This window comes from Phasianus colchicus, chromosome Z, assembly GCF_987193195.1.
Source record: "Phasianus colchicus chromosome Z, bPhaCol1.hap1.1, whole genome shotgun sequence".
Taxonomy (NCBI): domain Eukaryota; kingdom Metazoa; phylum Chordata; class Aves; order Galliformes; family Phasianidae; genus Phasianus; species Phasianus colchicus.
In genome coordinates, this window is record NC_143476.1 from 42,702,505 (window position 1) to 42,727,886 (window position 25,382).

General features: G+C 38.8%; 1 protein-coding gene across 1 annotated transcript in view; it reads left to right on the forward strand.

Moving 5' to 3' along the window:
• Positions 1–763: 763 nt before the first annotated feature.
• Positions 764–25,382, forward strand: part of DTWD2 (DTW motif tRNA-uridine aminocarboxypropyltransferase 2) — a 69,812-nt gene continuing 45,193 nt past the window's right edge. Inside the window, exons 1-3 of the mRNA XM_031601406.2 lie at positions 764–943; positions 17,770–17,860; positions 23,427–23,521. Coding sequence (XP_031457266.1) covers positions 813–943; positions 17,770–17,860; positions 23,427–23,521 — 317 coding nt within the window. The 5' untranslated portion in view covers positions 764–812. The remainder of the gene's footprint in view (positions 944–17,769; positions 17,861–23,426; positions 23,522–25,382) is intronic.

Sequence of the window (25,382 nt, forward strand, 5' to 3'; positions counted from 1 at the left end):
TGATCTTCTATCAACATTTTCCTTTGGCTTAAACTGCTTACTTTGCTGCTCAGAAGGATGTGTACAGATAAAAGCTGCAGCTCTGTTCAGCGCATAGCTAATCCCTGCTACATTTATCCATTTCCTTGTCAATGAAGTGACCATCTGTATACTTGTTATCTCAGTTCTTTTAATGCATCTATCTATTTTATGCCAGGAGTGTTTACAACAGTTTGCTTTTAAGCTTTACCAGATTATTTTACAAGGCTTGTTTCTGTGGACACCCATGGGAAGCTGTGAAGGCATACCCAGCTCCTAGCAGGAGCATTGCACAGGAACTCTTTCCAATACAGAGATAGGGAAGGTGACCTTGGGCAAACTCATCAGCACTTTTCTTCCTGTCCACTACAATGGTGTTAGCTCCCAAGAATCAGCCTAAATAAATTCTCTGCTCGTGCACCTAGTGACAAAGTTGTCTTAAAGGTAAATGGATAATGATTCCACATCCATCGTGACTGTCCCTGGTAGCAAGGACCTGTTCTGTAACCCAGCTCTAAAAGCACTGCTTCCATTCAGGCTGGAAGTGTAAGGAGGGAGGGAGAGATGGGACGAGAGAGACTCAAGCTCGCCATAGCCCGACGGCCGCCGCATCGGGAAAAACAGAGCACCCACAGCGTCCCCTGCCGCCCGCATCGCGCCGCACCCCGATGGAGGACCATGAGGCGGAGCGTCGTCGTCCCCGCGCCCTGATTGGCTGAGGTCCGCTCGCGTTTCTCTCTGCTCGGTGGCGCCCCCTGGCGGGGAAAGGTGGTACCACTTCCCGCCGCGCGGGCATGGAGGGGCTGAGTGGCGGCGCCGCCGGCCCGTCCGCGGGGGAGGAGGGCGAGGAGCGCGAGGGCTGCGCGGGGCTGTGGGAGCTGCCGGTGGAGCGCAGCGAGAGGCGGCCGGAATGCAGCCGCTGCAGGTGAGTGGGGAGGGTGAGTGGGGAGGCTGGCCGCTACTCCAAAGTTGGAGGGAGAGCTGCACGGGGCGTTGCGTTGCGTTGCGTTGCGTTGCGTTGCGTTGCGTTGCGTTGCGTTGCGTTGCGTTGCGTTGCGTTGCGTTGCGTTGCGTTGCGTTGCGTTGCGTTGCCCCGCCGTGCCCCGCCGTGCCCCGCCGTCTAAGCTGAGCCTCGGGCCTGTGCCGCTGTGCGCCCTGCTTCCGCCTGAGCTGGCCTGGCGTTGCTGGTATTTGTGATAAGAGCTCCTGCTTACGTGGAACTGTGACAGGAGAGTCAACTCACCGTCCTTCGGTCGTTGAGCCACGAGCTTTAGCGCTGTGCGGTGCTGCTGCTGTGCGTTTTGTCGCCGTGCTTCGTAACTTTTACTGAGATAGCAGGCAGTGCTGTGCAGTTGGTGTCTTTTTGCGGCACAGTTTTTATTCTGGATAAAATGAGTTGACTCTCTTTGTGGAGTTGGGTGTTTGTAAGTATTATGGCTTAGAAACCTTTTATTGCCCATGCCTTTTCAGACAAAGGGACAGTGTTAGCAGTGGCTTATTGTGGAGGATTTAAATGAGATGTAGGAATGAAATCTAATATTGTTACTTGAGATTGTGAGAAATGATCCTACTCATTGGTGGTGTCAGCAATAGCAAACTGCTGGTGCAAAGGAAGCGTGTGCAGTGCACTTCACGTGGTTTTATTCTTGAGGCTACAGCTTAACAGATACTGTGTTTGCCTGCCGTAAGCAATGGGTGAATCATGGTTCCCTTTGAATTGCTGGTGGCTATTTGCTCACTTTTTAGGGTTTCCTCATCAGACCCGTTGCATTTACTATCAGGAATTGAATCTGCACCTGCAGACGTTTGGACTGGGAAATAAGCTTATTATAACTCTCCTGTGTCTGCTAGTATGCAAAACAAAATAAGCAAACCCTGCACTTGGAGCCATTCACAGTCACAGTTTGATGCTGTGTTGTGCTGGTCTTGGAGCAATGGAGTGTTTTAACATTGTGTACTTTTGGGTGCAGGTTCATTCCTGTCTGCATGACCAGTGTGCCCACAGTCAAAAAGCCCTTTGGAGGTGTAAGACTTGTCATTTGGATTGTTAATGTGGATGGAGAACTTCTGAGGAATGCTGTCGGGAAAAGTTTTGAGATGTGTATCTGTGATGGTCATTCATGATCTCTGTTTGGTCTTGGACTATAGGCACGCAAAAATTTTTGCTGCAAACACCGCCAGATGTATGCAGGACTAATTCTTTGGGTAAAATTAGGGTAACATCCAGTGGTGCTTTCTCAGATTAATCATAGACTCATAGAATGGCCTGTGTTGAAAAGGACCACAATGATTATCTAGTTTCAACTCCCCTGCCATGTGCAGGGTCACCAACCAGCAGACCAGGCTGCCAAGAGCCACATCCAGCCTGGCCTTGAATGGCACCAGGTATGCTGTAAGCTATGCTGTAAACTGTGAAATAGTATTTGTATGCCAAGTAAAAATGAGAACTTTAATCCAATGGCTGTCTTCACCTGTATCTAAAATATTACATGTATTTCATTGGGGTACTCTTTATTTATGCATTCATTTGTTAAGATTGATAGATGAGTAACGACATTATGGAACTGTCCTCCTGTAATGTTCTTACATAACTATTCCATGTATATTAACAATCCAATTAAGTTATATACATACTGAGTGAGAAGAAGTAATGTATTCTGTCTTCCACACAAATAAATGATGCAGCTGCTTTATAGCACATTGGGAAGGTGTTTAAGTGTAAACATGAACTTAATGTTTAATTGGTGATATCAGAGAAAGCAAAATAAGCATGCATTAATTCTTTCATCAATACCTCCTGCATGGAAATTGCTTCATTGCTTTCATTTCTTTGATGTTCTTTGAATGGGAGCTCCAGGCATTTATTTTCACTGCTCTGAGTTTACTTCGATTTTTCACTCCCTGAAAGCATTGATTTCTTATCACTGTTTGAATAAACTGCTGAAGTAACTAAACTTATGTATTTTCCCATGGTTTATGACTTGTAAGAAGTGCCTGCCTATTCTGCAGTGTGAGGTGTTTTGTTTCTGAAGTCATACCATGCATTTCCTGTTAAATTTGTTTTGAAAAAGAAACAAATAAAGAAATACACATGATAGGTGACAGTCCTGAATAGATTTCATTATTTCAGTTTCTTGAATGGTATATCGAAGGCGTTTGTGGTAAGTAACTATTAAAAACTCCTAAATCAGAGCAGTACACTATAGTTTTCATACCATACATGGTGTGTATATACAGAATATACTATGCCCTCCTCCCTTCTCTTTGGGTCCTTTGGTTAGTGCTGCCCATGAGGACCAAGGCCTCAGAACATAAGGCTTCATCCCATCCTCCCTGATCTGGAGGTCCTGCGAGCTGTAATAATACGATAAATATTTTAAATAAAACTGTAGTGATTTTAATAAAAGTATTTATCATAGTTATAAATTTACAATTAATAACACTTTTTAAAATAAAAAAAAATTTGGGGATGAAGGAAAATCCTCTAGAAATAACCTTGTTAAGACATGAAATGGACTTTCTAGATCACAGCCACAGGGAAAGGTTACATTTTGATGATACTGGACTTCACATGGCAGTATCTCAAGGGTGTTTGCAGCATTAGCATCTATAGCAGGCTTGCAGGTGGCACCAAGATGGGTGGTGCAGGTGATACAGCAGAAGGAAGGGATGCCATCCAGAGGGACTTTGATAAATTGGAAAGGTGGGCCAGTGTGTAACTAATCAGGTCCAACATAGCAAAATGCAATGTTTTGCACTTGGGTCATACATAGCAATCCCAGATACGTACACAGATTGGGAAAACTCCTTGAGAGTAACCCAGCGGAGATGGACCTGGGGGTCCTGGTGGATGAAAAACTGAATGTGAGCCAGCGGTGTGTGCCTGCAGCTCGGAAAGCAAATGGTATCCTGGGCTCCATCAGAAGAAGGGTGACCAGCAAGGACAGGGTTAGGGTTAGTCCAAATCTGGGCACATAATTACTGAAAATAATGAATTGATACCACCTTTGTAAGCTAGTTTCAGCACAGTTAAGTGTGATTTAGTAGTTATGAAAATACAGCCTTGTTGAGTAGTTATGAAAATACAGCCTTGTTACCTGTATGTTGTACTTATTACAAAATGAGAAGCATTGACAAAGTTTTCCCATCTCATTACTGTGAATGTAAAATAATTTTTCATTCCTGTAGTTGTTACAGAAATAAACCATCTCAAACATGTATGTAATTTAATACAGAAAAGCAGAAATGTAAGAAAGATAGAGATGTGAATCATAGAATAGAATCATAGAATGGCATAAATGGAAGTCTCAGTATATTTTTGTTCTGTATTTAGTATTTACTGTATTTTTAGAAATTCCTCATGCTATTGTTTCTTTGGCCTGTATTAGCAGTAATGAGTGCTGCCGGTGCTGTTGATGAAATAAAAATGTTACTGATTTTAATGCTACTTCTTTCTGCTTGGCTAAGTTTCAAAAGCAGTTGTTCATTTGCTGTTATATTCTAAACAGACTAATGAGCAGTGACCTTTTTAGGCCACTTACTTTGTGCGTGACCAACTCAGTTAACATCCGTTTTGATCTGCTGGCATTTAAAAAACAAAACAAAACAAAACAAAACACCGAGTCTCAGGCTGGCCATATCCTTTTGACTATGGATGACTAAGGGCTAGGAGGAGCACAACCAAAGATGAGACCTGCAGCAGAGAATAATCTTGTTAATTTCTTGTTAATTAAAGCAACTTTAGTGCTTTTGATTTCCTGATTTCTCTGTAATTACATCAACTGTGACTTTGCCTTCCGGGTGGTAGCTTACTGAAAGAGAAGTCAGTCAAAGATGTTTTAACAGCAGTCAAACTTCTTCAATTTAATCATCAGGAATCTAAAACCGTAAGTGGTTCCTTTACAAGAATCTTTATTGATTTTAGTAAATATAACACAAAACAGAAATGACCTTACATACACATATATAAATATATATATTTCTTTTTATATGGTAATGCCTATGTAAGTAGGTGAGAGCTGAAGGCTGTTATCTGGGTACTCGAAGACTTGGTTTAGGCACAGCCAAGTCTGTAATTTTACTTGATTGTTACGGAGGAGAATTTGCCATAGGTGAATTTCACTGGAGATATTAAATATCTTTTGAAATAGAAGAGGTATTTGCCAGAGCTTGCTTTCTGCAAAAGTAAATCCCAGAGCTGCTTATAGCATTCCATTGCTGCTGATGTTGTCTGAAGGTCCTTTGACTGGTGTCAAATTGAGATTCTTCTTCTGTTTCACTGTCTTCTCCCTTCCCTACCTGGACTAATCAACTTTCATTTTTGCAAAACTGAGCTTTCCTGTCACTTCAGATGCATAGCATAAACCTTACTTTATTTTTGAGTTGATGTGCCTATAATCTCTTTTTTCCTTTTTTTTTTTTTAAAAAAATGTTCCTCTCTCTTCCCTGAGAATGAATTATCAGGATAATCTTGACTCACGGAATCAAACTCTATTACCCAGAGTTAGGTTATAAAGCAGGTATGTTTTATTCAGCATTTGGCGCCAAGCTGGGTGCAAGGGGGATAGCTCCTCCAAACTTGCACACCGTAAGGAAGAAGCTTGGTACAGATGTAGGCCAAACGAATACACAATCAGTGGAATTCGCATGCATATTCATTACATTCCTGACTATCAACATACAGTCCTGCCATGAGCAGTGGGGGTCTCCTTTGCATGGGAGAAGACCCATTGTCTCTGACAGAAGTAATCCGATCCTGACCCATTCCTTGTGTAATGTTGCAACACAGTTTCCAGATGTCCTTTTCTTATCTGACCACACATCCTGCTTACCTACATTCCTAAACAAGAGTTAATCCTTATCTTGTCCTTTCCTTACTCAATCTGACTTGTTCCACCTGTAGGTTTTTGGTTTTTTTTTTTTTGCCTGCCTTTCACTTTTGCACTTTTCTTCTCTTTCAGTTTAAGGAAGGTGGTTGTTGCTGTCTTATCTCCTTTCAGTGACTGTATTTCTATATTTAATTTCATCATCTGTCCTCTCCTTACTTGTTTGTCACTTCCTAATTTTTAAAGTCAAATAATGTCTGCATTATATTCAGTTTTCCCTTGCCCGTCTTATGGCTTTAGCTGGGTCATACATTTGCATCACAGTCTCTGCTGAAATGTTTTTTGTCATACTCTGTAATGTATTTTGCTTGGAACAAATCATCCTTCCTGGATGTCAGCCTGGTACTTGGCTATGTTGTTATTGCAAGTATAACTTCCCTTTGGCTTCAACTACTTTTTCCTCTGTCTTTCTACATACCATTTATGAATCATATCAATTATGTCTATAATTTCTGTCAAGTTTCTTTTTAAGTTATTTTTCCCAGTTTCTAAAGCTACTAAGCTTTTACGTCTGTATGAAGACCCACAAACTGTCTGTAACTGAAGGTTTTGATTCACTTGCCTTCTCGTGAATATCCAGAAATAGATGGAGTCCCATGTTTTGTGGCTTTTCTGAGTCATCAGTAGTAGACTGTATATAATTTGTACTAAAGTTGAATGGTATTTTTTTTTACCTAATGAGTCAAATGTTTCTTTTTGAATGGTTTTCTTAACTGTGATTCATGATTGAGAAAATAATTTTTTGTTGTTGTTTTGTTTTGCTTTTTAAGCAGTCAGCTGACTGGAGACTTCAAATGCATGTGTGCATGCTCCTTAGGTTTTCGAAGGAGCATTGTATGAATTTTTTGATATCTGTAAATAGAACCTCAGCATGTATGCTATAAAGTATTTTCCTTTTATGGTGTTACTAAAATTGTCATTTTCCCTTATATTCTGTTTAGTTTCAGTACATCAACAGTTCTTCCTTATTTCCGAAGTCTGGGCTAATGAAGTTGAAAATTGTGCACTGTGGAGAGAATAAATGGACCAAATTGGAATGAATGGGAAATGTTCAGGAATGATGTATTCCAATGCTCACGTGAGAAAGTGGACTTTTTGTCTGAAATAAAGCACCAACAGTTAATGGGTTTATTACTGAAGTCAAGCAATCTAGAGAAATCTACTGCCAGAAAAGTTGATCTATCGATGTTTTCCAAAGCTGTGACGAATAAAAAGAAGTTACTTCAGTTACATTTCTGTTGTATTCTTAAAAATATTAAAAAGACATTTAAAAAAATCATAGGAGGAAAATAGGATATTTATTTCAGATGTTAGCCTTTTCAGCAGTCCTTTGAATGCATGCTAAAATGGCAGCTACTAAGGCTGGATTCCTTTATTGACCTAGTAAATTTTTTATCAAAGATATTTCAGAAGAGATGTCAGAATTTTGAAGTTTTATTTAGATATCTAAAAAAAAAAAAAAAGTTTTTAAGTCTTGAGTAATGGGGCACTATTGAAGGAGTGGTGGAAGATCGATGCTATGATGATGCTCGCTGTTACAGTGGTTACCAGCTTGAAATAATGTTTGTAGACATTAATGTTTAAAATACTGTAAAACTTAACATTGAACTATATTTTCAATGAATGCCTAGTAAGCAAGTTTTTTTCTTTCTTTCTTTCTTTTTTTTTTAGACCAGGGAAAACCTATTATCTTCTTAGTTGCTTTTAAATAAAGTCAGTAAACATGCTGATGTAACTAAATTCCATTGAAGAAAGATATGCTAGCATAGAAAAACTGATATGATGAACATTTACATTTAAAAAATAGTTAGGCTCAGTATAACTGCAGTCAAGGAGCTTTAAAACATTTTTTATTTGGTTGACCTTTTTTTTTTTTTTTTTGTCTTTGAGTAATTCTTGTTTGGGTGACAGGGAAAACTGTTAGTAACTGCTTTTGGAGCTTAGAGGTTGGATGAATAATGAAACGTATCCTCGAGTAATCTGGAGAACAGTAGCACAAGTGAGACATCTAGCAGCAGAAACATTTGGTGGAAGCTGTAGTGTTTGATACTGTGGATACCTGGAGCACTGCATCCAGTTGTGGGGCCCCGACAAAAGAAGGACATGGAGCTGTTGGAGCAGGTCCAGTGGAGGGCCATGAAGATGATCAGAGGGCTGGAGCACGTCCTCTACAAGAACAGGCTGAAGGAGCTGGGGCTCTTCAGCCTGAGGAAAAGAATGCTCCAAGGAGACCTTGTAGCATCCTGCCAGAATCTGAAGGGGCTTACAGGAAAGCTGAGGAGGGACTTTTTATAAGGGCATGTAGTGACAGGATGAAGGGAAATGGTTTTAAGTAGGAAGAAGGTAGATTTAGACTAGATATTTAGGAAGAAATTCTTTCCTGTGATGGTGGTGAGACACTGGAACAGGTTGCCCAGTGAGGCTGTGGATGCTCCCTCCCTGGAAGCATTCAAGGCCAGGCTGGATGGGGCTGTGAGCAACCTGCAGGAAGTGTCCGTGTCTATAGCAGGGGATTGGAACTAGATGATCTTAAAGGTCACTTCCAACCCAAACCATTCTATCATTATGTCCTTAACTCCTAGAAAATCATAAATCAGGAATGGTACTTTATAAAAAAGAATGCTCAAAATGGGTAGGTTGGTATTTCTTGTGACTTACTGCTTGTTGGTGCAGCAGTGGTGGTTGTCTTCAGTTTTGTAATGTGTGAAATTTTGTTTTCATGATAGTGAAGTACACTTTGAGAATAGTCCCATTAAGTTTTTGCTCAGTGTTTAATAGAACTTGATTTAGAAGCTTGATCAGTAGGATTTTTCATTGGGTGGAGGTTTCAGTCTGTAAAATTATGACAGTTTATATGTGTTTTGCTATTTCTAATGTAAACATGTTAATTGCATTCAGTAATAGGGAATTTCTTCATTAAAATGCTAAAGAGATGAGCAATTAAATCCAGATGTGCTGTTTCTCTTGGGGACTTGCATATAACTTCTTTGAATCTGAGTGTCTGAAGTTGATTTGAAAACACTAATATGTGAAGAATAAGCAGCTAACACAGCATGGAGAATTGTCTGTGTAGGCCAGTCTGAAAGTAATGCCTTGTGTTTATATCCATGGAAACTGCAACAGCAACAAAGAGCACAATAATACTGTTTGATAAAGCAGGTACAAAATTAGCTGGGGATTTTTGTTGGCAAAATGTAACAGAAGATTGATGGGAAAGTTCAACCTCTACTGCCACGCCACCATCTACCCTATTAGATTAGTTATTCTTGCCTGAAGCTTGTGCATCACTTGGTATTTGCATGCATCTAAGTATAAATAAATATAGATATTACTATTGTAACTATTATTCTTTTTTCCTATTCCTTTTCTTTATCATAGTTTTTATTTCAATCTAAGAGTACTACTTTGTCTTTTTGCTAATTATCTCCCATCTCAACTGTGTGTTGTTTAGCTACCTGCTGGGTTAAACCACAATGAGGAACCACTCTGCAACAAAGAGCCAGGACACCTAGATGGTCAGCAGCTTGACTGGGAGCCAGCAGTGTTTCAAGAGGATTGTAGACATGAACTTAATAATGAAATTAACTCATAGTGATGGTGGTTTAGTGCTGGAGTAGTCTGGTTGGTATAATATAACCATGAAGCTTCAGTCTGTGAAAGTGCTGGGTTCAGCTTGCTCAGGGTGTTAGAAATTATTCCTGCTTTGGGTGGGAAGCTAGTGCAGATGACCTTCAGAAGGTCCGTGCAATTTGAATTACTTTGAGTCTGTTTGTAGCTTTGTACAGTTATGCTCTGTGTGAGCTCATACCTATGGCCTCTCGGAATGGGTGATGCTAATTTTCTCAGCATAAAATCATACTGTTACAGTGCAAATTGTTCCTGTCAGTGTGAGGTACCTGGCTGCTATCTTCTTCTAAGCTTTTATGAGCACACTTGCTAAACAAACTACATTAATTATACAAATTGTGTTTCCAAATTGTGGAAGAAAGGTTAGTCTTTGCCTTGGACTTCTGTTTTAATCAGAATGAAATATTACTTGATACGCTTTGATTCTGTAATCTAGTGCTTCAAAGCAAATATTTAATTGGCTGTGTACCTTAAAAACAGCATCTCACAGTATCCTTGAAAGCTTTAGAGTAACTCAATGATGTTAATATAAATAAAATGCCGAATATTCAGCAAAAAAACATAATATTAATGAAATCCAATAACTGTCCACTTTTTAGTAACAGGTGTATTATCTTAAAATACATTATTTGTTGTTTGACACCAGGAAACTGGCTTTTTAAAATAATGTTTATTAAGGAGACTGTGGATTCAAAATGGAAGTGAAAGTGTGTTCAACAGAAGTGCCTGCTATTTAGAAGAAGGACACTAGAGTGTAGTATAGCATTTGTAGTGCTCCTGAAGCTCTGAGCTGTGGGTGGGTTCTGAGCAGGACATTAATCTGCCCACACACTGCCTTTTTCGTGTCATTAGGACTCTGATTTGTTCTCAAGCTCTCTGACAACAAAGCTCAGTTTTTCTACCATCTGTAACTGAAGTGAATAGTTATGCTGAAATTGAAGATTTTGTTTAATATTTAGCCATCTCCTAGAACTGGTTATAAAGCTGTATTAACTGTATTTTTTCAAGCTTATGTTCACTTACAGATGGGTTGCAGAGAATGGTGGGTTTTCTTTCTAATATAAATATTTACTATTTAAAGAAGTAATTTTGCTATTAGAAGGCATCCGCTTTTCTGTTTGTGCTGTCTGTAGGTTGGCACAGGCTTTCTGTTATGTGTTCATGTGTTTTACTTAAATAGATTATTGTTTATAATTTATTTTCATTGCTTTTCCAGTTATTTGTGAGAAGAAAAATACTTTTTTAGCTCTAAGTGATTAGGTACGGCATTGTGGAGTGGATTGGGAAATATAAATACTCATATAATAGCTCTTCTTTTAAATGATGTCCAAATGATATGTGTGCTCTGATCCTGCTTTCACTAGAGGTCAATGGCAGACTTCACCCCTGAGGTTGCTTGGTGTGAGAGTGACCATTTAACTGTTTTTACATCTGCTTTGTTTCAAGCTAGGATTCAGGCATAGTTTGCTGTCTACAGACAGAGTAAATAAATGCCAATAGGGTCTGTCCTTATTATCTGTCCCTAAAATATTGTATTAAATAAAGTAATGCTACATAGCTGGACCTGAATTTCAAATATGAAAAGAGCTATCACATATGTGATTATTACAAAAGTCAGTGTGTTAATCACATGGTCTGATGCTTTTGGAACAAGGGAATGTTGTAGAACTATCCTAGGAAAACTGACTTTGGAAGAAAGCTGAAAATCTCTTGAAAGATTTGGAAAAACCAGAAATATTTGCTAGAAGTGTTTATTCTTGCATAGATTCTTGCAAGGTTTCACATAATGAGAAGTTGTAATAATCTCTTTTTAATCAAAAAAGCAACCACAAAATAACAATAGGTGAAGCTTTTCAGTAATTTAACTTCACATAGCATAGCAAAGCTTCAGCTTTGGAGTGCTGGAGGCAGCTGAAATCTTCTGTAGAATTGCAGAATTGTTTGTGTTGGAAAGGACCTTTAAAGGCCATCCAGTCCAACTCCTCTGCACTGATCAGGGACACTCACAGCTTGGTTTGTGGTGCTCACAGCCTGGTCCAGCCTAACCATGAGTATCTCCAGGGATGGAGACACTCTCTGGGCAATCTGTTCCACTGGTTCACTACCCTTATCATAAAAAAAACTATTTTCTTATATCCTTTCTTCTCAGGTTGCATTGAAAGTAATGCATCCTATTTATTTCCATGGAAACTACAACAGATGCAGAGAATACAATAACAGTGTTTGATGGAGCAAATTCTCAGCTACAGAACACTATTTTTGCACACAGTCACCACCATTAGTTCTGCATTTTCTCCTGTTAGAAACAAGAGCCTCTCTTCTTAACATCTGCACCAGCAGAGGTGACCCACTGGTGCTGTCACCACTGCTGAAACGTTCCACCAACCACCTCACTTTGCTCGCATCAACTGTTTGTTCTCTATAAATGTTCAGCAAGCGTTGATGAATGGCAGTGGGTGACTTTTTTAGCACACTGAGGAATTTGAACACCTTTGCTTCATAGGCACATCCATGTCAGATACAAATTTGTCAGACTGCCCCTCTACTGCCTCTGTTGCATGGCAAAAAATGTGATGCGATATTGTCAGGGAGGTTCAATCTCTTGCCATACTGCCAGCGTTACATTGGCTTCTGATGTATTGGGTCAACATAATAAAATAGACATTACTTTCAGATAAGCCCTTGAATATAGTCAAAAATCAATGTATCTTGGTTTGATCCAACCAAGGACCTACATTAGAATCAGTGATACCAAAAAAAAAAGTGCCTGCATCTTAAAACCCTGGGTGGTGCATTAAACTATTTCCAATTTGAGAACACAAAAAGCTTATTAAAAAAGAGGAATAAAAAATTTTCGAATGGAAGTTATTATAGTTGTCATCTCAAGCCTTTCTTTAATTTCTCTGCTCTTATTTTTTAATTGAAAATGCACTGACTCTGAACTTTGTACATGCAGGATCTTACAACTGTGTAGTTACAACTCCAGCTGTGTAGTATTAACCACTCTTCCTGGAGATGTGTACATGAAAAAGGGGGGAAGTTGTGGGCATTTATTTCACTGAAACAGAAGCTGTTATCTTTTCTACTTAGCTGCAACAGCATTATATATTAGGCAGGTCTGCTTTAACCTGGCCATCCATTACCTTAATTTCTTCACTAGAACTGAACATAAAAAAACAATCTGAAAGACATGTACTGCAGCAGCTCAAGAAGCAACTAAGCTATAAAACAGTACAGAGAATTAAAGCTGGTTGTAACACAAAGTACCTGCTGTTTGATTTCCCTGCCTAAGGACACCAGGCTGAAAAATCTGGCTTGAGTGGCACTGCTACTGCCAGACTAGACTGGCATATGATCTGACTTCTTTTTACTTTTATGATATGCACAGGGTAAAATCTCTGTTCCTGAAACTCCATAATAAATGTTTTTATTGATTAGACTTTTTCATGTACCAGTGTGGCATTGCATTTGTGCAGTGTTATCACAGGGAAGAAACCCTGGCATTTAAAAATTGTACCTCTTTTTTCTTTCTTAATGAGGAGTTGACCCTGATATTGCAGTAGGACCCCTGACAGTGGAAAGTAACACCAGGGTTAGAGTGCCATTTACGTGCACTCGACAGAGCTGTGGGAATGAACCTATTTATGTCCCTCTTCTCATGGACCAGATTTGCTTGTCTCTGCTTTTGGGAGTTTAACTCTCCCATTTTCAGTCTCCAGAAATGGAATGTGAACTCTCCTACCTACATTCGGTAACCTTTTGTTTCTAGCTGTTGTTCGCAGTGCTCTCTAGAGGTGTCTTTGCTTTCCCCATCCTGTAAGTGCTTTTGCTTTCATTAGTTGCTGTTCATATATTCACTTAAAAATGTGAGATACCATCACTGTCCTCAGTCTTTGTTGCATTATGCTCCTCACACACTGTAAACCATAGAGACCTGTTGCCCTCTCTCCTGTGTCTCAGTTACCACCCTTTTCACTCGGGTGAAGCCCTGCAGCTCCAATGTGTGGCAGAGGCATGGTTGCTGGGCCACTCAGCACTTGAGTGGAAATCAAAAATCAGCCAGTTGGAAGATATGCTTTCTGTTTCTCTTGTATCTTCGTCTTGTTTTTGTTCAGTGTATTTCATAGTCTTCCTCCAATCAGCAGTGTTTATGTCTGTGTTGTAATTTTGGTGGAGCCAGTAGACTGGAAAGCAGTCTAAAAGAGGTGCCAGATGGCAGATGTTTGGGTTTCCGTCTGTGCAAACTCCCACCATCCTGGCTGGCAGACCTGTAGCTATTGTGAATTTGTCTTTGCATTTTTGGTATAGATGAAGATTAGTCCCAAGGAGAGGCACTGCACGCATTGCTGGAAGCACTAGGATACATCCATGGATACATACCTCTATGTTGGCTGTCTGTGCATGACGTGTGCTAAAACAACTCTTACTCTCATGTTTTTCTCTTGTAGTAAATTCTTCCTTAGTATTTCTTCTTATGAATTCAGGAATGATGTTCCACTAAAACAGGCAGAATATTAAAAAATAAAGTACTGTAATCTCCAGATAAGAGACCTCAAAGCCACTCCACTCACAGTAACAATCTTAGTGGTAATTGAGGGGTTTCTTTCCACTTATCTTCCTTAAACTACTGACATATGTTAAAACTGAATCGTGAAAAGCCTAACTCAAAGGTATTTTTCAGTACTGCCTTTACAGATTGTCAGCTACAGATAAAAGTCAACAGCATGCACAATTAGCTTGACTTTTAACATGTGACCACTTTATGCATCAAGTGTAATGGACAACACTGCAGCTGAAAACCAGCTATATTTACTACTCCTCAGATAAGCCTTGAAGAAGACTTTGAAGACTGTGTTGAGAACCATTGAAACATGGAGATGAGGCACTTTGTGACATTGATTTGTGGTCAGTGGTGGTAATGGGCTAATGGTTGGACTAGATTATCTTATAAGTCTTTTCCAACCGTAATGATGCTGTGATTCTGTGATATTCACTTCTAGACTACCTTTGCCCCGAAACTAGTAATCACAATGCACAGTCCATTGTCTTGTTTCAGTTTTGTTGGGAAAATAGACCACGTTATTTTGAAGCTGAACATTATAACTTAGATGTGAAGAATGAAAGCAAAGCTATGAGACTTCAGCACATGATTCTCTGTTGTATGTGAAGACAGAAAATAATTTTTGAATCCTGCCAGTATGTCTGCTTGCTTTGTCATGAGTTTTTAAACTAGAAATGCTGAGAAACAGGTAGAAAGATGTTGGATAGCTTTGAGCTATAGTGAAATTGCTTACAGGTGAATATTACCATAAAAATTATTCTCCTTCGAATTTTTCTTCCTACCCCTGGGCTTTTCCATAATATTCTCAGTACTGCTGTTTTGCCTGGAGTCTGGTGCAGATTGCTTTCATTTCCAGAAATGGATGAATACTTATAGTTGTCATTAACTGAGTCCCCTGGTGCTCTGCCCCTGCTCTTCTGAAACATCAGTGCCATACATTGCACAAGACATAGCACATGCTTTCAACAGAAGAAAAACACAAAAAGCCTTTTCAAGCTGGGTGGCCTTTCTGAGAGTAAAGACAGCTTTTGTGGTAGTGGGACAGGACTTCTCCTGTTAAGAACTGTTTCCTAAATGTTTACTGATAAAGACTCATAATGTAGATTTCATGTAGGGATAAAGTGTTTTTTTTTTGTTTGTTTGTTTTTATCTCAGCACAACAACCGTTGTGTACCAAAGTGAGAGTACAGAAATAAGTCTTTGTGCTCCTAGGATGGGGTTGTGAAAGTACCCTACCCATTCAACATAATTAGGCACCTAATTGAGTACTTGAAAGTAATGTATATACATATGTATGCCATTAAGTTATACTGGAAAATATTCTGTTTGTAATTGTGTGTGCTCTGCTCCCTACAAATCAAAGTATAGGTAGGGTTGATTCTGTGATGATTTAGAAATGATTGCCTTTGGAGTAATTTCTTTTTTTACAACATTAATAATGATAAAAAACAACCCATGAAGAACATGAGCCAGCCACAGAAAATACAAAGAGCCCATACCAGAAAAAAGGAAACTTGGAGACTTGAAAACAAGTAAATTATATCTGTCCGACTTTGTAATGGTAAACACCCTGAGGTCAGAAACCATCAGAAACTGTTTCTGCCTGTTTATAAAAGCTAGGGAACAATGCAGCTCTTTGTATCGAAGTCACCAGTTGACTGTTTTGGTACCTTTATGTAGTAGATTTTCACATCCTAATCTCTCCTCAAAAGAAAATACAGTCATGGGGAGAATTCTCTTGCTAATGAAACCAGGTATGGGATGGTTTCATTTCAATAATGAGGAGAAGCTAAGGGATCACACTTTGTGCGAAACGAGTGAATATGTTGATCAAAAGAGGATGAGTTTTATTTAGTGCCCTGGGGGCAGGCATCAAAAAGCCTGTGGGAGTATCTGCTGCCTCCAGGTTGTTAAGAAACTGTTCGCAGATGTGTTTGCTTAAATTATCTACATGAGAAGATTAAAATTTGGAAGAAAGGTACTGTCACAGCATTGGAGATCCTCTGACATAACTCGTCAGATCTGGAAGTTAGGTTGGTTTCCTGTGGTTCAGAGTGAAGGCCATTGCTAGAACCCTCTGAATGCTGAAGCTAGTGAGCTCTTCATTTTTTTTTTCAAAACCTTTTATAATTAATTTATACCTCCATATTTATGGAGGCATATCAAGGGGAAAATGCCAGCTGTAGAAATGGAAAGGAAAGAAAGAAGGCAGGTTTTTGGAGCATGATATTGGAAGAGCATATGGGAATAATTCCATTTTGTCAATTTTTTTTTTGTTCATGAGCTTTTTGATGTAAATATTTTAAAATACTTTCTTTGATCAGTAGCAATTTCTTCCCCTCCTATCTCATGCCCAGTTCAGATTTTGGCTGTTGTTAGATAACTTTTAACTGGTTCCCCTTGGCAAGGGAAAGTAATCTTTCTTTGGCAGTAGTTAGGCTAGAAAGAGGCAGGGGTCTTAAATTATCACAACCTGCAAGCTGTTAAAGACCAATTTATCCACTGTTATTGCCTTTTTTACTGCATTGCCATTTACAGGTAAGAGCTAATGTTTTATTTTAAGATGATCTGAGTAAAGAACAGTTATGCTGGCTTAGATCACTGAGCTTGCTTAATGGACTGCTCTTGTGGGCAAGCGTTGCAGTGTCAGTGGGGCTGGCTGGACCTGAGAATTAACTTCAACACATCACATCTGCTACAGTGGCTGCTTATGTTTTCTCATGTGTGATCAACGTAAACATTGCTAACGACAAAAACAGGGAGGAGGCTGCAGGTCGAGTTGTATTTGGAGTTGCTTGGATTCAGCTGAAAATCCCAACTTTATTTTCTTAATCTTGGAAAGTTTGTTTTGCAGGCGTTGTGAATTGTGAGTAATGATAATCACATCAGCGTTAAGGAAGTCCATTGTTTTTCCAAGTTCCTGAATAACATCCAGTAATTGCGTGAATTCCGTAACAACTTCAGTGATTCTGTGCAGCTTTAAGCTTAATTCTTTGCTTCAGTTTACTCTTAACTATTCAGCATATTAGCTTAATGCCAAATGATATGTAGGTTAATTTATTTGAATACCATTCTCCCCTAGTAATTTTAACGATGCATGCAGTGCACCAAAAACTTCAAATAGTTGTGTTAGTTTTTCAGACTTCAGTTAGAAATGCATGATGCTGTTTGTTTTCATACTTCTTGTCTGCTGGCGTTTCAGAATGAATGAAATAATAAAAACTTGATCATAAATACAGCGTATTTGGGGTTTGTTGTAAGTATACTTTAAAATGCTCTGTTTTGAATAGGTTTTCAACTATATTAATTATATATTCTGTTACAGCATTCCATCATTGAAACACTAACTTGATATAAAATGCAGTAACAGGTTTATATAATTGTGGTATGGTTGCTCCTCCTGAAGGTGATGAAATGGTTATGAAAGTGCTTTAATGCTAGCCAAACCATGGGAGAGGTCTGAACAATGTTTTCAAAATTCATTTTGAATGAAAACCTTCCTTTCTTTCTATTTTAAAAGCAGCAGAAATTTCAAACAAGTTTTTATCATGTTTCAACATGCTGTTTCATAAGGGGGAGGCCTTAGTGGCCCTTTTGGGACAGGGTAAGGATTGGTGCAATATATTTATTCCACTGCTGATTAATTTTATTGTTTCCCCCCTCTGTTCTGTCATGTAGCCGCCCTCAGAAGGTGTGTTTGTGTCCGTTCCTGCCGATACATCCACTAAAAATCTCCACCTGCTTGTATATAATTCAGCATCCTGCAGAGGTGAGTAAAGTTGTTGTAAGAGTTCAGCTACCATCTTAGTGCAGCAAATGGCCTACAAAAGGAAGCAATCATGTTTTTAACACATAGTAATTTTTCCTTTAAAATCAGAGAGCTGAGATACCAGTTCATCTGAATTATTGTGATAACATGCTTGACTTCTGTGGTTTTCATATACGCAAAACATCTTTTTTTATTCAGATAATCCTCCTAGATTTGGAGGTCTGCTTGACTTCGCACAAACTGTTTCGGGTGGGAATCTTGATACAACACAGAAGCAATCTATTATAAATATGAATTAAGCAATGCATCTTGGTAGTGACTCAAAGTATTTAGCTAATGGAAATCTATAGTTTAGTTTCAAAATAGTCTGTTTCTGTGATTTTTTTGGGTTTTTTTTTTGTTTGTTTGTTTCACTTATTGAAGTGAAGCACATGAAAGAACCACTGAAGGAGCAGCTTTCTTTGCAGTTTGCATTTCCTGGTAAAGGTACTTCTGCTTTTCAGAGACTCTGGGTGGCTTTGAAATGTGTCTGGCATTGGACTTGATACAATTCATCCTTTTATGAATTTGCCTATTTCATGTCTTCAAAGGTTTAATGGGCTCTTGATTTTTGATTTAGCTATTACAGGCATTTATACTGATGTTTTATTTTCTGTTAATAATGCAGTATTATGCTGGATCACAAATTTTAGAAGATGAACCACAGTTACACAGATCTGGATAGACAGTATTTTTACAAAATAGACTGTGGCATTCAGAACCCATATTCTTATGATCCAGCTGTACGTACAGTAGCTCAGTCTACAGGCAGAGTCCTTGCTTGAAGGAACTTCAGCAGAATATAAATGATCAAATTAGAGAAAAGTGTCTAGAGAAATAAGTGTTTAGTCCCTAAATGGGAAAGCTGTGGTTTTTAACTGACTGTTTTTAGTAAAAATACTGTTATGTGTTACTTTTTATCTTGAAAGTACTTAAGCATGTGTCACATTAAGTTATCTGCTGGAAAAAAAAGAAGTAGCAAGATGTGCCAGGGAGCTTTGAACTGATATTTGAATTGTATGGAATGTATTGTGCTGAAAAGTACTAGAACAAGTTTACATGGTCTTTTTAGATCCCCTGATCATCCTTCTGAAATTCTATCTGCATTTTTTATTAGGTTTAATTAGCAGCTTTCTGTTACAAGAGGGTGCAACTGTTGCACAGGTATATGTTAATGGAAACAAGTGGTTAAAACAGTGCTATCCAAGTAACAAAGACATCAGAGCAGAAAAAATTAACTATCTGACTGTAAAAGGGAACTTGGCTTGCAGGAGACAAATCCAAACAAAAGCTGAAAAGCTAAGAACGTGGCTTATGATGACCTTAGTTGATCACAGGTGATTCTTCTGATACCAGAATGGCAGAGGCATATCTGTTAAAGGGTAGGTTCCCTTTGCAGTAGCTGCTTTTAATCAAAACTCAGTCAGACTTCAAGGCAGATAAACCTTTTGAATGTAGTAACAGCATCTGATCCTTCAGGCTGCCATGTCATTACAGAAGTACATTTCAGAAGTATCATTAAACTAACCGAACAGAGAATGTATTTCTCCTGCTGTGCATCAGTGATGACTTTCATCCTCCACCTGTTTTGTTATTTATTGGTTTTTGCAGTTTCCAGTGCAGTAAGTAGACCACCAACTGTGGGGTGATTATTGCATTGTGACTTATATTTGGGCAAGAGGGTAAGGCATGAAAGTGAGAGCAGGATTTCCTGCTCCTCCACAGTCCTTTGATTGAGAAGGCATGCTGTTGGATACATTCACACAAATGTTGGGTGCAGTGAAAGAGAGTAGTCCCTTAATGCATGGCAGCAAGGATTCTCTAAGATCCCAGGTTATAAGTCTTACCATCCAGCATTCATCTTTGCATAATAGATCCATGGATTAATTCAAGTTTCATTTGTGAAGATAATTCAGCGTTGCATGTCTAGGTGCAAATGTTTTTGGAATAGTGCTAGTGCACTGCTGTTAATAATGAGAGTAATTTAAAAATAAAGTAGATAAAAACCAAAGATTCTAACCCTATCAGCAGGAATAGTGGAACAGTGAAGAATCTATTAGCCTAGCATGATTTCTTCTATTTTCTTCTTTCCACATACATAGGAATATAAATAAATACAAGTAGGTAAATTGCTTTTCTCATCTTTTTTCTCTCCCATGCCTTCATTTGCAGTCCTGATGGTCAGTGGCATAGTCAGGTGTGTACAAACTGCTGTGCAGCTTTTTCTTACCTCTGCCTTATTGTCCATGGAGTGATCTGCAGTGGAGCATAGGCCACTGTATACTTTTTGGAGCTTGGGTGGTGGTTATAATTCAGGACAGAGCCCTTAGACCACAGCAGAAAGTATCTGCTTAGGTTGTTCTGTTTCTCTGCCTTCTTTCTTTCCAGAATTGTAAGAATTTTCATTTTTTCTGCACCTGTAAAGAAAATGTGTATTTAGTGAGCTTGTATCTAACAACATTCTTTATTGAATGGTAAGTCTAAAATATAATTTGCTAATTGTTTTACAAGTTGAGGAGAAAATGAAGTATATTGACCTTTTCAAATAAATGTTTTTATTAGTTAGAACTTTCTGTTCCTGGTAGAACGCCCCTGCAGTGTTACCAAAAAATATCATGAATTCCCATAAAAGGAAAAAAGCAATCTAAAAGCAACTTCTCCAAACCTATTTGTATAGATATATTTCAGTGGTTAAATAATGGATAAACATTCAATTTATGATCGTGAGAAGAACAAAGGAGCCATTAACTATTCTCTTTCAAAGCAGAAAATGGAAAATAGCTGATATGCTAACAGGCTGTATATGAAATAGCTAAGTACAGGCACTTTTGTGATGCAAATTCTAAACAAATGGAACATTTGAGGTAGTTTAGCTGTTCTTAAGCTCCTTTTCCAGTTTTGAATTTTGTATTATATCTTCTTGTAAACATAGATTGGCTTTTAGATTGGAAAACTGCAACTTTTTCCCTGTTGGTAAGAGAATGCATTTATTTGGTGAAAGGTAATTCTGAAATAATACAACATTGAAGAGAATGATTGAATGGCTTTCCCATGACTGATAAGCTTTTTAAATTTTTGCTTATTAGAGATAAAGAATTAATTTTCTTCTGGTTCCTTTCTTGCTGCTTTTACATTTGTGTGTATCAGGGTGTTTATGATCTTGTACTACCAATGGTGACTTATTCAGCTTTGTCAAGATAGTAATTGATGGTAGTTTGAAGGATATTTCTCCCTCACTTTTCTTGCACTTCATTCACCAGATACTTTGATCTTCATCTATCCCTAGGACATATCATACTGCTACTGCAGTGCAAAGTGGTGGTGCATATAGCAGGGCAACTTATTCCTTTAACTTTGTGGTGTTTTATTTATACTTCACAGAATCAGTAGGTATGGAGCAGAAAAAGCAAAATTATTGAAGGTTTTAGGCAACAGTGACATGAAGTTTCACAGAACTAATTTAAGAGCAGTTTGAAGATGTAAGGGCTATAGCTGGTTGCACATTGGTACTTGTGGAGAGTAAGAGCCACAGTAATCATGGAGCTGATCTAGTCAAGGCATTACTTGTTTGCAAATACTGAACTGTTGACATATGACTCATATATTAAAAAAAAATGGATCAACTACCTGGCTTTTTATTAATTAATCTTGTGGCTTAGGGACTGAACTTTGGATTTTCAGTTTCTGAATTGTAAGATATTGAAATTGAGAATACATTAAGTGTTTTGGGTTTTTGTAATCCTAATGCAGTCTCTAGTGTCTAGACTTCAGCTAGGTTCAGCTACTGTACATCTTTGTTCGTCTTGTTATAAAAAATAAACTGAAACTTATTTTCATCTTTCAGTTTTCAGCATTGTTTCCATTAAATTCAAGATAAACCTTTGCTCCCTCTTCTTTGCCTGGAAACACAAATTGACACATTCTCTCTACTCTTAACATTTACTGAAGATATCCTAAATATTCTAGCTCAATTTTCAATGCTTCTTGTCTAGGTAACAGTGAGTTACATTGCATATGGAAACAAATTTCTCTGGTTAGTATGTAGATGGTTTGCTCCACCTGTCAGTTCTTCCCTCTTCCTGTGTCTTGTGAAGCAGTCATTCCTTAGTCCAGCACAGCTCTCTTGCATGCTCTTTGAGATCTGGAGAGCCTTTGCTCCCCCCCCCCCCAGCCAATCTTCTTATCTGCAATCTTCTTATCTGCAACAGAGATGTAGGCAGATGCCTGCTCTGCACAGACCAAATGGCAGGAGATAGAGCACTTAACAGCAGCTTCAATGTTGTGCTACTGTGCTGTTGTGAACTGGTAACAGAGTGGAGACATTTATGTTTAACACCATTTTGACACATCTTTTGATCATATTTTTTAGCGTTTGTCTGTGAAAACCAAGCCCTCCTCTTGTTTTCCAGCGTAGAGAAATTAATGCTCCAACCTGTTATGTTAATGCTAATGCTGTTTTTGGCTACATTTTGTTATTATTCCACGTATTTTTGCTTTTGTTACTGATAACCTAGCTCAAGCTCTTGCTAATGGTCCTAGTTTAGGACAAAACTACAACACAGCAAAGTGCAGAGTTTTGCACTTGGGCCGGAGGAATCCCAAGCATCCCTACAGACTGGAAGGAGAGGTCCTTGAGAGCAGCCCTGTGGAGAAGGATCTGGGGGTCTTGGTAGACGAAAAACTTAACATGAGCCAGCAGTGTGCCCTTGCGGCTCGGAAGGCAAATGGGATCCTGGGCTCCATCAGAAGAGTGGTGGCCAGCAGGGACAGAGAGGTGATTGTTCCCCTCTACTCTGCTCTTGTGAGGCCCCATCTGGAATACTGCGTCCAGGTCTGGAGCCCCCAGTACAAGAAAGACAGGGAGCTGTTGGAGAGGGTCCAGAGGAGGGCCATGAAGATGATCAGGGGACTGGAGCACCTCCCCTATGAGGACAGGCTGAGGGAGCTGGGCTTGTTCAGCCTGGAGAAAAGAAGGCTGCGGGGTGACCTCATTGCAGCCTTTCAGTACCTAAAGGGAGCCTATAAAGAGGAGGGGAATCAACTCTTTGAAAGGATGAGTGACAGCAGGACAAGGGGAAATGGTTTTAAGCTGAGGGAAGGGAGATTTAGGTTGGACGTCAGGGGGAAATTCTTTACGGAGAGAGTGGTGAGGTACTGGAACAGGCTGCCCAGGGAGGTTGTGGATGCCCCGTCCCTGGAGGTGTTCAAAGCCAGATTGGATGGGGCCCTGGGCAGTCTGGTCTAGCATTAGGTGGAATGGTTGGTGGCCCTGCATGTGGCAGGGGGGTTGGAGATTCATGATCCTTGAGGTCCCTTCCAACCCTGCCAATTCTGTGATTCTGTGAAAACTAAATTTCTTACTCTTAGTAAAAACAATATGTATGAAACTAATTTTTGTGTGTCTGTGTGTACAAACTGTTGCTTGTTCTCCATGCATAGTCAAAGATCTTGAAAGTGGATAGAAATGTTAGCAGTTCACAGAAGCCCTCCCTGATTTTACTCAAAAGTGACTTTTCTTTTTTTACAGGAAAGTCGTGTATTAAGGACAGCGCCATTGCTAGCAGCTTGTCTACCTCCAGACAAATGTAAAATTTTGGTTGGTCGGCGTTTTAGTGAAGACAGGTGAGCAGGACTGCTTATTCATTTTTCTGGGTTGCTTTTAATGAAGGTATTTTAGATTTAGATTGATAAATCTATTTTTATGAAGATATTTCTTCCAGTATCTTTATTAATAGCAAGCAGCATTCTTAGTTTTTATTTCTAGTCTGTGCATTCACTTTTGGTGTCTTTGATTCTCAGTTAAATAAGCCAGTAAAATTTGGCGTGATGGTCTGAAACATTTAATATATCTTCCTATACTTTGTAGCTTTTGCTGTCTCAGTATTTGTCAAGATTCTGTAGTACAATATTTTTTTCTCTTATAATGGGCTACTTTCATTCCTTCTTCAGTTTTCTTTTTATTTGTACCATGTCACCAGTATTTCAAGTAGTTAGATTTCCTTCTTTCCTTGCTCTTTCAGTAAACTACAGTGCATTGAGTTTGTCAGGTCACTTCTTCAGCTATGGTGCTCCTGGTTCAAGCCTTCACTCTGCTACTCTTAGAAAGCTTTTCGCAATTCATTTCTGACCTGTTACTCAGTTTATCTTCTCATGTTTCTTTCTGTATTTGCTTTGTTTAACAAACCATTTGGATGTTATTCAAATACAAGTAACATTTTGTACTTATGTGTGTGACATTGTACCATTGTACTTGAGAGGACAGCCCAGAGGTGAAAGCTTCTTACAGAATGTATTTTCTTCAAATGCTCTTCCTTTTTTCTTATAATTAATTGTATGAAATCATAGCTCTCAGATCCTTTTTTTTAAAATCCTTTTTTTTTTAATCCTTTTTTTTTTTTTAAATCCTTTTGTTTTCCCCCCTTTTTTTAATACTCTGAGATTTTGGACAATATTGGTCTCCTAGGTAATGTCTTTCATTTTCATTAGATGGAGCTAAGTCTTAGAAACCAGTTCTTGGAACAAATGCTAATGACATTTTACTATGTACATTTTAATAAATGCAAACAAAAATCATGAATACTGATGAAGGAAATTAATTCTAAAATTGAGTTTAATCTTTGGAGAAAACTTCTTGTAGAGCTCACTGAACAAAAACATCAGAAGGTGATTCAGAATGCTGCTCCATGTCTTTGTGCTGCCTGTATAGTAAGTAAAGCACGTTAGAAATATATTACTTTTCTATTACTCTCCTATGATAATAACAATAATAATTATCTAAGAAGTTCTAGGCCACAGGGAAATTGTTCTCTCTTCCCACTAAACCTGAAAATGAAGCAGCTTTTCATACTATTGTGCGCAGAGTGGAATGCCATCAAATGCAGTCTTGTTTCTAGTGAATATACTTAGAATTTTTTTTAGAAGTGATGATTACAGTTTTAAATTTTCTTCAGGCTTGAATACAGTGATTTCTCTGACATGAAGGATCCTGTTTAGGTCAGAATCAGTTGTGAACATCTCAACCACCAAATAGTTTAAACAGATTCAGAATTATATTGTCCCTATGAGAAGGATGCTTTCTGCCATAAGACATTATGAAGATGGTGATTGAAATAAGTTTTCTTGAGATTAATTTGGATTTTGCTGATTTAATCTACAGTTTCAAGGCAACAATTGGGAAGAATCTGCAGTATACCTGCTTTGTGAGTGTGAGACTGTAGAAATTTGGAATGCTCATTCATTGAGTTCTTAGAATCACAGAACTGATTATGTTGGAAGGGACCATTAAAGATATCCTGTCCTACTTCTCAGCAATGAGCAGGGATGGCCACAGCTCCATCAGGTGCTCAGAACCCAATCCAGCCTGACCTTGGGTGTCTTCCAGGGGCAGGGCATCCATCAGCTCTCTGGGCAACCTGTGCCAGTGCTTCACCATCTTTCTTCTAGAAATCGTCTTTCTTAAATCCAATCTAAATCTCCCCTCTTG